The sequence below is a fragment of the Thunnus thynnus genome, chromosome 11, assembly GCF_963924715.1.
Source record: "Thunnus thynnus chromosome 11, fThuThy2.1, whole genome shotgun sequence".
NCBI classification, from domain to species: domain Eukaryota; kingdom Metazoa; phylum Chordata; class Actinopteri; order Scombriformes; family Scombridae; genus Thunnus; species Thunnus thynnus.
In genome coordinates, this window is record NC_089527.1 from 9,458,408 (window position 1) to 9,468,903 (window position 10,496).

Below are 10,496 nucleotides of genomic sequence, written 5' to 3' on the forward strand. Positions count from 1 at the left end.
CTATAATACTCCTTTTGTGAAGCTCAACAACAAAAACCTGCTCAGCTACATAGATTTAATGAAATTATTACAATTTACATTTTACAAACACATATAAGAGTAAACAATATGACATACATATATAAACATAAGTCTTTTATACAGGACATATGAAAGACATGAAATGACGTACCTCATATTAACACAACTGTTGAAAACACAGAACTGCTGAGCCTGAAAGCTCATCTTTGATTTTGGAAATAGTTTTTAAAAAATTCTTGAAGGATAGGTTCACACTTTTACAAGTCCGTCTTAAAATAGTCAGGTGCCCAAATGACCATTAAAACAAGTTTTTCTTACTGTAATCATTCCTCCTGTTCGTACTGGCCATTAGAAGATCCCTTTATAATGCACAAGAAACAAAATCCACAGTCTTTCTGTGCAAAAATGTCAAAGTTTATCTGAAGCTAATATGAAGCTTCAGCCGTCCAAATTAGTCCAATATATATTGAGTTGACTTTTTTTTTTTGTCTATGGAAAGTGTCTTTACTGTAGTGTTACCAGTGCTCAATAAACTGTGAATGCCTCTCTGCAAAACAACAACATTTGAGATACACTGGAGACATTTTACATCTTTAGTTTGTGACCATCACTTTATAAAATTGTTTAGTTTAAACTGTGCAAAACCAAAACTTCTGGTCTTTATATAAAAAAGAGAAATTATTTGACTGAACAACAGAATACACACATGTCTAAAGATGACCGGGGGGGGGGGTCTCCAAATTATGTTTGGATATCAGCACGTGATTGACTTTGACTGAGTATATGATTTATATTGGTAATGTCACATCTGTATGATTGTCTGTGAAACTGTTACAGCCATTAAATTATAGACAGTGCACTCTAGGACACTTTGACATATGTATAGCAGTCTGCTAAAAGCTAAGTACATACCATTGTAATATCAGCTGGCTGAACCAATCAAACAAAGACTATTTAACATGTAAATTTAGGACTAAACAAAGATCACTCCTAAGCAGTTCACTCACTGGAATGACGCTACATTCAAGGGATGATTTCAAAACTGTACCCTGGTATTTAATCCTCCAGCTGCTCAATATTGAAAAATACAAGACAGTGAGCAGGGAGAACAGGAGGGAATGTGTGGTTTACCAGGCCAGGTTATTGATTTCTGGGTGGTTGTTTTCTACAAAATGACAACAGGTACATTACATCCCTAAGTGAACACCAGCTGCAAGGATGAGCAAGATAAATATGGCACATGTGGCCTCCCGTGTTTATAATATTACTGAAATTGATAGTATTCATATAAATTCCAGTTAAGAAATTCCAAAAAAAAGTTTTTCAGTGTGTTCAGTTACATTTCAAGACAATAAACCTCACTTTGTCACTGAAATGATGGCTGCACCTTTCTCATCTAAAACCACCCACACTGCTCCGGTTTTCAACTGTTACTAGATTAATCACATGATAATCTTTAATATATGGCTAATGTACCCTTCACAGCATGGCCATCAACATGTATGAGAGCATATCTTTGTTTGACTCCATCCAACAGAGTCCAACTACTCTACAGCCCCTGTTTCACAGATACCTCAAGTCACGCATAAAAACCAGATCTCTGCTTTCATACCGGCGTAAACACACTCACACACACACACACACACATCCGCGGTCACTCCGTGCATTCGGCTATCTCTGTGCCATCCACAAGAAGCGTGTGAATGATCCCGTCTCGTCTCTTCCCACTGCTCACAGCCTTCACGCAGCAGTTGTGGTCACCGAGAGTGAAATGCGTCTCTGTGCCATCATCCACAAACTCCCCCTGTAGACACAAGTCAGACATACTGTAAGTGTAGACAAAGACAGCACAAGTTCAGTTCCGTATTATCAGTTTTGGAGCTGCTCTACTTTTTACCCATAATATTAATTTATGATAACACAGAATAATCATAGTTCTGTATCCCAAGTTTTTTGATATTGTCAAGATCTCCCATTTATTGTTTATGTCTGAGCTTTTTGCCCTGCCTTTAATATCTTATTTCTGATTTTAGGAGACAGGTAATCACAGCTGTTGATTTTGACTTCTCTAGATTATAGAATTAAAATGACGTCTTATATTGAGTGACAAAGACACTGGTATCATACTTACTGCTGTCTCGATATTTTGTCCATTACACCAAACATCCATGGTGTCTTTCTCTGAAAGAGGGTAAACAGACACTGAATCAATGAACTATGCAACTGTTGGGTTTATTGGTTAAGTGAGGATTGAGTTGGTTGTTTCTAATGCGTACAAAGTATATTAGCTTCACACAAACTTTTTGTACAAAACAAGGACTGTTGATTTATTCCCCTATCATTTACATGGAAAGCTCATTTGAATGGATCTTTTAATGGTCAGTGTGAACAGGAGGAATGATTACAGCGAGCAAAACCTTTTCTAACATTCATTTGGGCACCTGACTGTTGTTTTAAGACAGACTTGAAACACTGTGAACTTGTCCTTTAAGCTGGCTTGATGGTTTTAATGACAATACGTAGATGAGTTTTCAAACATCAACAACAGTTGTATTCATTGATACGGATCAACTGCCGCAAAGCTTCATCTGCGAGACCATTGTCACAAACCACACATATTTCTGCCAGCTGAGTGTTTTAATTTGATTATTTTGCTGCTGAGATTTATAGATCCTTACTGCAAACTTACGTGAAGTCCTGCTTACACGTTGCACATGTTTCAGGTGGTATGCTGCCTGATCAACTGTAAGCAGTGTAATTATAAGAAGGATTAACTTTCCCTGATGACAGAGGTGGCTGAAGTTGGCGTGAGGCTCAAAGCCGTTTAAAAGCTTAGCCTCAGGTTCTACATAATATTTGTGGGTAGTTCCAAAGGGTCAGAAATCACACTATTCTATACAATATATATTGTTTGATTTCTGTATATAAACTGTATATGTACACACTATCAATAGAATATCTATCTTGATAAATACATGGTCGTATTAAGTTGTCATATTCATTCATTTCAGAACTCAAACTGCAGTCAGGACTGGTTCAGGACAAGAGTGGGTTAATAGACAGGCACAGAGGGGCTCACCCAGGACCACCCTGCAGTCGATTCCATCCAAGTTGAGCACCCAAGTGCTGGTGACCTTTGATCTGTTCTCCATGTACTTCTTCAAGCTCTTTCCATTGATCTCCAAGGTGTACTCATAGGCGAAACCGCTCACCGCATCGATGTTGATGGTTGCTTTGGTGTCTGATTTGCCCACATTGAACGTCTCCTTCCCCACAAGTTTGAACATCCAGTCTCGTCTCAGTATCTCCTGTAGCATGGTGTAAAATCAGAAATGAACAGGTGGTGATAAACCTGAAACTGTGATGTAAAACTGCGGCTATTGGAAGGGGTCAAGTCTCAATCACTCAATCACTCACCTTTCCATCAACGTAGATGACCCTCTTTCCTGTGGTCGTACCATGTTCAAACTCTATCCTGTGGACTCCATCACTCAGAGCCACTTCCCACACGCCAGCAAGATCATTGGACATCCTAACTTCTTCAGAACCTGCTGGAGACGAACAATAACACACCTACACTGTTAAATATCGAGGCATGACTAAACGCTACCTAGTGTTAGCTAACAAGCAGAGCTAACGTAGCTAGTAGGAAATCATAAATATACTTTTCTGTGCAGGTTTTAAATCTCCATTTATAAACACCAACGTTGCTACCTACGTAAAATAGCGCATGATGCTGAAAAACACTAACAATTGGCGAACTCGTGCTAAAAATACAGCTACAGATCACATGTTAAGTTTCTGTTCACGGTTGCATTCAGACTTCCGGTGGCAAGGTTTCCCTTTCAAAATTAGAGCAGGAAACGAATGTGTGATTTGCAACAAACAAAAAACTCTTAATAGCACTTGAAATGATCTCATTACGCTGTATGAAAAAAACATTAACTTTAACAAATTACATTCTAAAGAGTAACTTAGTATATCATGTAGCCCCTGGGAGTCATGGTAGGAAGAAAATGGTGGAAATTTATTTTTTGTTATGTCACCAGGGCTGCAACTAACTGATTATCTTTATTATAGATTAATCTGTTGATTACTTTCTCGATACATCAATTAATTGTTTGTTCTATAAAATGTCAGAAAACGGTGAAACATGTCCCAAATCTCAAGTTGACATCTTCAAATGTCTTGTTTTGTCCACAACTTAAAGATATTCAATTTACTATTTAGAAGACTAAAGAAACCAGAAAATATGCACATTTGCAAAGCTGGATCTAGAGAATTTGGAGGCTTTTTCCTTATAAAAATGGCTCATAATGATTAATCGATTATCAAAATAGTTGGCAATTAATTTAATAGTTGACAACAAATCGACTAACCGTTGCAGCTCTATCCACAACCCAAAGATACTCAGTTTACAATCATAGAGGATCACAGAAATCAGAAACTATTCACAATGAAGAAAGTGGAATCATTTTTCTTAAAAAAAAAAAAAAAAAAAACTCAAAACAGTGAATAGATTATCCAAATAGTTGCAGATGAATTTTCAGTCAATCGACTAATTGATTAAATGACTAATGCTTGTAGTTACACTTCTCTTACATCAAGGTTATATGACAATAAAGACGGTCCCTTCTTCAAGTGTTACAAAATTTAAGGCTTCACTGTTTGCTACCGAACTGAAGTATCTTGTATCAGTTGAACCGGGACTTTATTTTGAAATGAAAACGGAAACAACACTGCATCAGTCGATCTGTCTTTTCAGTAGCTCTGACCGCTAGCTTTACCTTCTCTGCTATAAGAGGATAACAGACAAATCGGACAGGAATATCATCCTTCATTATACATCCGGATTACCTTAACGGTCCTGAAGTAAGCGCTCTAGCTCAGCGGTTAACAACTGATCAGCAGGCCACTGAGTCGCAGTTTATTCACAGGTAAGTTAGCTGCAGCACAGAGTCAACAGACTGTGACTATCCTGTTACTATGGTAACATGACATCCGCCTACGTGAAGGCTTGACCACACCTCCTCTGATAAGAGTTATAAAATCTCATTTAAGAGCCGTATTCATATCCTTTATTTAACTAAAAGTACCAATACAGCAGTTTAAAAATACTCCATTACAAGCAAAAGTCCTGCATGAAAAATCCCACTTAAGTAAAAGCACATAAGTAATATCAGCTTGATGTAGTTAAAGTATTGCAGTAAAAGTAGTGATTTGGTCCCTCTGACTGATATATTATTATATATGACATCATTAGATTATTAATACTGAAGCATCAGTGTTAGAGCAGCATGATACTGTTGTAGCTGCTGGAGGTGGAGCTAGTTTCAACTACTTTATATACAGTTAACTAGTTTAGTCCAGTGGTTCCCAACCGGGGGGTCAGGCCCCTGCAAAGGGTCTCTAGATAAATCTGAGGGGACATGAGATGATTAATGGGAGAGGAAAGAAGAAAAAACAAAGTTCTGATACACAAATCTGTTTCCAGCTCTCTTTCTCTAATCTTTGATTTTGGTGAAATATTGGATCATTTGAACATTTATTGAAATGAAACCATGTGAGAAGTTTAGAGGGAAAAATCACTATTTGGTGAAGCTGCTAACAAGGCATAGACATCTGAAATGTGACCCCGACTACACACTGCTTTTTGTAAGATGTCAAAAGCCAAAAAGGTTGGAAACAAAGCTGTCAAATAAATGTAGTAGTGGAGTATAAAGTACAATATTTCCCTCTGAAATGTAATGGAGTGGAAGTAAAAAGTAGCATAAAATGGAAATACTCAAGTATAAGTACCTCAAAATTGCACTTAAGTACAGTACTTGCATAAATGTTCTTAGTTACTTTCCACCACTGCATTTTCTAGGCCTAAAAAGTGAGGTACCCTCTGGGCGAGGGCTTGAGAAACTTTTATGATATATATACAGTATATGTACACACTTCCTTCTTTGATATCAAAAGCCAAAAAGGTTGAAAACCACTGGTTTCATCTTTAACAATGTGTTGTATTTTAAAAGATTGTTATATTATCCATTGTGTAAAATCTTCATCTGAAAAGTAACTAAAGTAAATCAAGTCAAATAAATGTAGGAAAAATGTCTGAAATGTAGTGGAGTGGAAGTATAAAGTAGCATAAAATATAAATACTCAAGTAAAGTACAAGTATTTCAAAATTGTACTTAAGTATAGTACTAGAAATTCCTCATGAAAGTAAAATTTTCAATGCAGGACTTGTATGTGAAATGACATATTTGTACAGCCTGTTATTACTCACTACCCTCACAGGTGTTTTCAGTTATTCTGGTGGTTAGACCTCTGCTGACATCTGCATGACCTGAGATGAGGGAAACTCTTGGTTTTCAATTTCAGAAAGAGAGCTAAATTAAACTTGGGGTCAGTTATCTTTGTGAACCTATAACCTGCTTTTTTTTCTTCAACAAACCAAGAATTTATATCTGTCTCCGTCTTCTTACAGAGCCCGACACGCTGTTTCATTTCCTTATTCGTGTGTTTTAGTGACAATGTTTAAATTTACTACATTTGTTGAAGCAGCTGAAATGAAGTCACTGAATGTTGTTGAGCTGAGATACAAATAGATGTCTAAAAATTTAAAATATTCTGTATTTTAACCTTGACGCCTTTTCAAGTACTTATTACTGGATCAGACTGTGAGTTTACAGTCATGTCTCTATGTCTTTGATCTATATATGTTTTAAATCTGCCTCCTGTGTTTTATCAGTCAGATTAAAGCTGAACAAATATATTTAAAATGTAATGTAGCTGCAGCCTGATACATAGATTCTACTTTATCATCATTAAGGAAATATAAGTCTGATAAATGATGGATTAATGGACAACACTGAATAAAACTTTATTGTGTTAACTTATTGACACTTTTCCAGTTTATCTTTTTTTAAAGATAAATGTGCAGCGTCTGCACACACATGCATTCACATCTCTATGACCCCTGGATTAAACTGGAAGCCCTGCCTCTTGTTTACCCGTTGCCATGGTGACTCGTAGTATTAGAGTTCCGTTGATGATGGTTTTTTTTGTTTACCATGCAGGTGCTTAACAGACTCGGAGTTGATTGAACTGATTCCGATGAGCTGTTCTGAAACTGAAAAGTCTGAGTTTCCTGTTTTGGAGTTCATGAACTCAGATTCCAGCCTTAGACTCAGAGTTCGTTGACCCTGCTTTCTGAAACAAGCCCCTGGTTTTGATCATTTTTAGAATATGACCTTTACCTGGAACATGAGAAACCTGGTTATTCATATGCCTGTATATATGATTCTGCAGGTGTCTGATCATGTTTGTCCAGTTCTGTCTCTCTCAGACTCTCACTTCTCTACTGTGACAGCCTTTCTCACTCCGCTTGTTTGTTTGCCTCGCTCTGCGGCCTGTTATGCAGATCCTAGGAGTTAACCGGATAGGTGGAGCTTTTAGAGTCGCCTGCTCATACCTGTTTGTCTGGGCTGGGCTTCCAAGAAGACATGAAGGTCCGCCCTCCTGAGAGTCTCACTCTCTCTCAGGCGGGCCCTCGGCCTTCTTTCTTTGTTTGGTTTGTTTGGTTCGCTGCGCCAGGCAACAAGCTTCACACCGCACTTTCACTCATCCATATACTTCTAGCCTTTAGCGAGGTCATGACACTGCCGACAGAGATTGTTCAAGGTTTTTTGTGTGTGTGTGTGTGTGTGTGATAATAATAGTATTATTATATTATGATAATTATAAAAATAAACATTTTGACAGATGGACCACAACCAAAAAAAGCACAAATCATAACTTAGAAACAAAAGTTTCAAACAAGAGAAAAATGGGCACAATATGTTGACAAATTCCCTCCTTGCCAGTTCCTCTATTCATTTCTTCTTTTTTTATCTGGTGTGACGCAGACTAAAGTTTTTTTTGAGGTCATCTAATTCTGTCTGATGTTAGGCAATGGAGAACCTGCTCCTCAGTGCAAATGGATAACATAATTCATTTATTCAAAGAAACAATTAAGTGTCGCACAACTTGCTTGAGTAATCAATGATGGGAGATCACACATGGTTTAAGGGTTTATTTCAATCCAAGTGGAATAAGCAACATCAAACCAAATAAAAACAAGTGCAGATATGACTGGTAAGTATTAGTGAACATCACGTGTAGCTCTCACAATGGCAAAGTAACGGTCCACACTGATGCATGCCAGCAGGAAGACACCACTGTATACTGCTGCCTCCTGAAAGCCTGACAGGAGCTTACACATGAAGGTGCCAAATATCCAACCAGAATGAGCATCCACAGCCCAGAACGGGAGAGTAAGACAGAAGAGAAGGTCTGCCACAGCCAGGTGCATCAAGTAGATATCCGTGCCGGCTATACCATTCTTCATATAGGAAACAACATAGATAACTACACTGTTTCCCACCAGGCTGAAGACAAACACGATGACGAAGGTGATCAGCAGGCCCACGCTGCTCAATCCAGGCACAGTTACACTGCAAGGACGATAACTCCGAAAACTCTAAGTTTCCCATCTCGGAGTTCATCAACTCAGAGTCCAGCGTTAGACTCTGAGTTGATGATGACTTTTTTTTATTTATCATGCACGTGCTTGACTCAAAGTGAACATACTTGGAATTGATTGAACGGATTCTGATGAGCTGTCCTGAAACTGAAAAGTCTGAGTTTCCTGTTTTGGAGTTCATGAACTCAGATTCCAGCCTTAGACTCAGAGTTCGTTGACCCTGCTTTCTGAAACAAGCCCCTGGTTTTGATCATTTTTAGAATATGACCTTTACCTGGAACATGAGAAACCTGGTTATTCATATGCCTGTATATATGATTCTGCAGGTGTCTGATCATGTTTGTCCAGTTCTGTCTCTCTCAGACTCTCACTTCTCTACTGTGACAGCCTTTCTCACTCCGCTTGTTTGTTTGCCTCGCTCTGCGGCCTGTTATGCAGATCCTAGGAGTTAACCGGATAGGTGGAGCTTTTAGAGTCGCCTGCTCATACCTGTTTGTCTGGGCTGGGCTTCCAAGAAGACATGAAGGTCCGCCCTCCTGAGAGTCTCACTCTCTCTCAGGCGGGCCCTCGGCCTTCTTTCTTTGTTTGGTTTGTTTGGTTCGCTGCGCCAGGCAACAAGCTTCACACCGCACTTTCACTCATCCATATACTTCTAGCCTTTAGCGAGGTCATGACACTGCCGACAGAGATTGTTCAAGGTTTTTTGTGTGTGTGTGTGTGTGTGTGTGTGATAATAATAGTATTATTATATTATGATAATTATAAAAATAAACATTTTGACAGATGGACCACAACCAAAAAAAGCACAAATCATAACTTAGAAACAAAAGTTTCAAACAAGAGAAAAATGGGCACAATATGTTGACAAATTCCCTACTTGCCAGTTCCTCTATTCATTTCTTCTTTTTTTATCTGGTGTGACGCAGACTAAAGTTTTTTTGAGGTCATCTAATTCTGTCTGATGTTAGGCAATGGAGAACCTGCTCCTCAGTGCAAATGGATAACATAATTCATTTATTCAAAGAAACAATTAAGTGTCGCACAACTTGCTTGAGTAATCAATGATGGGAGATCACACATGGTTTAAGGGTTTATTTCAATCCAAGTGGAATAAGCAACATCAAACCAAATAAAAACAAGTGCAGATATGACTGGTAAGTATTAGTGAACATCACGTGTAGCTCTCACAATGCCAAAGTAACGGTCCACACTGATGCATGCCAGCAGGAAGACACCACTGTATACTGCTGCCTCCTGAAAGCCTGACAGGAGCTTACACATGAAGGTGCCAAATATCCAACCAGAATGAGCATCCACAGCCCAGAACGGGAGAGTAAGACAGAAGAGAAGGTCTGCCACAGCCAGGTGCATCAAGTAAATATCCGTGCTGGCTATACCTTTCTTCATATAGGAAACAACATAGATAACTACACTGTTTCCCACCAGGCTGAAGACAAACACAATGACGAAGGTGATCAGAAGGCCCATGCTGCTCAATCCAGGCACAGTTACACTGCAAGGACGATAACTCTGAAAACTCTAAGTTTCCCATCTCGGAGTTCATCAACTCAGAGTCCAGCGTTAGACTCTGAGTTGATGATGACTTTTTTTTATTTATCATGCACGTGCTTGACTCAAAGTGAACATACTTGGAATTGATTGAACGGATTCTGATGAGCTGTCCTGAAACTGAAAAGTCTGAGTTTCCTGTTTTGGAGTTCATGAACTCAGATTCCAGCCTTAGACTCAGAGTTCGTTGACCCTGCTTTCTGAAACAAGCCCCTGGTTCTGATCATTTTCAGGGTATGACCTTTACCTGGAACATGAGAAACCTGGTTATTCATATGCCTGTATATATGATTCTGCAGGTGTCTGATCATGTTTGTCCAGTTCTGTCTCTCTCAGACTCTCACTTCTCTACTGTGACGGCCTTTCTCACTCCGCTTGTTTGTTTGCCTCG

The 10,496-nt window shown here is 38.7% G+C and overlaps 1 protein-coding gene across 6 annotated transcripts; it reads right to left on the bottom strand.

Annotated features, from left to right (window-relative positions):
* Positions 1 to 41: 41 nt before the first annotated feature.
* faima (Fas apoptotic inhibitory molecule a) lies at positions 42 to 5,023 on the bottom strand. Of its 6 annotated transcripts, none has more exons than XM_067603097.1 (5): positions 4,879 to 5,023; positions 3,439 to 3,572; positions 3,101 to 3,329; positions 2,153 to 2,202; positions 42 to 1,825 (listed from the first exon to the last, which is right to left on the bottom strand). In XM_067603097.1, exons 2-5 carry the CDS (start codon positions 3,550 to 3,552, stop codon positions 1,676 to 1,678), a joined length of 543 nt encoding a protein of 180 aa, XP_067459198.1. In that variant the 5' UTR covers positions 3,553 to 3,572; positions 4,879 to 5,023; the 3' UTR covers positions 42 to 1,675. The 6 variants fall into 6 exon arrangements, with proteins under 6 accessions (XP_067459198.1, XP_067459200.1, XP_067459201.1 ...); XM_067603099.1 differs by having other exon boundaries at positions 3,439 to 3,569; positions 4,879 to 5,020; XM_067603100.1 differs by lacking the exon at positions 4,879 to 5,023 and adding an exon at positions 3,740 to 3,839.
* Between the last annotated feature and the right edge of the window lie 5,473 nt (positions 5,024 to 10,496).

What these genes read in the sequence shown, in the direction of transcription:
- faima (XM_067603097.1), bottom strand. Translation starts at nt 3,552, where the DNA reads ATGTCCAATGATCTTGCTGGCGTGTGGGAAGTGGCTCTGAGTGATGGA. An exon ending in TCATCTACGTTGATGGAAAG is followed by an intron (nt 3,330 to 3,438) that starts GTGAGTGATTGA and finishes ACCATGCTACAG; the next exon opens with GAGATACTGAGACGAGACTG. An exon ending in GACAAAATATCGAGACAGCA is followed by an intron (nt 1,826 to 2,152) that starts GTAAGTATGATA and finishes TTGTGTCTACAG; the next exon opens with GGGGAGTTTGTGGATGATGG.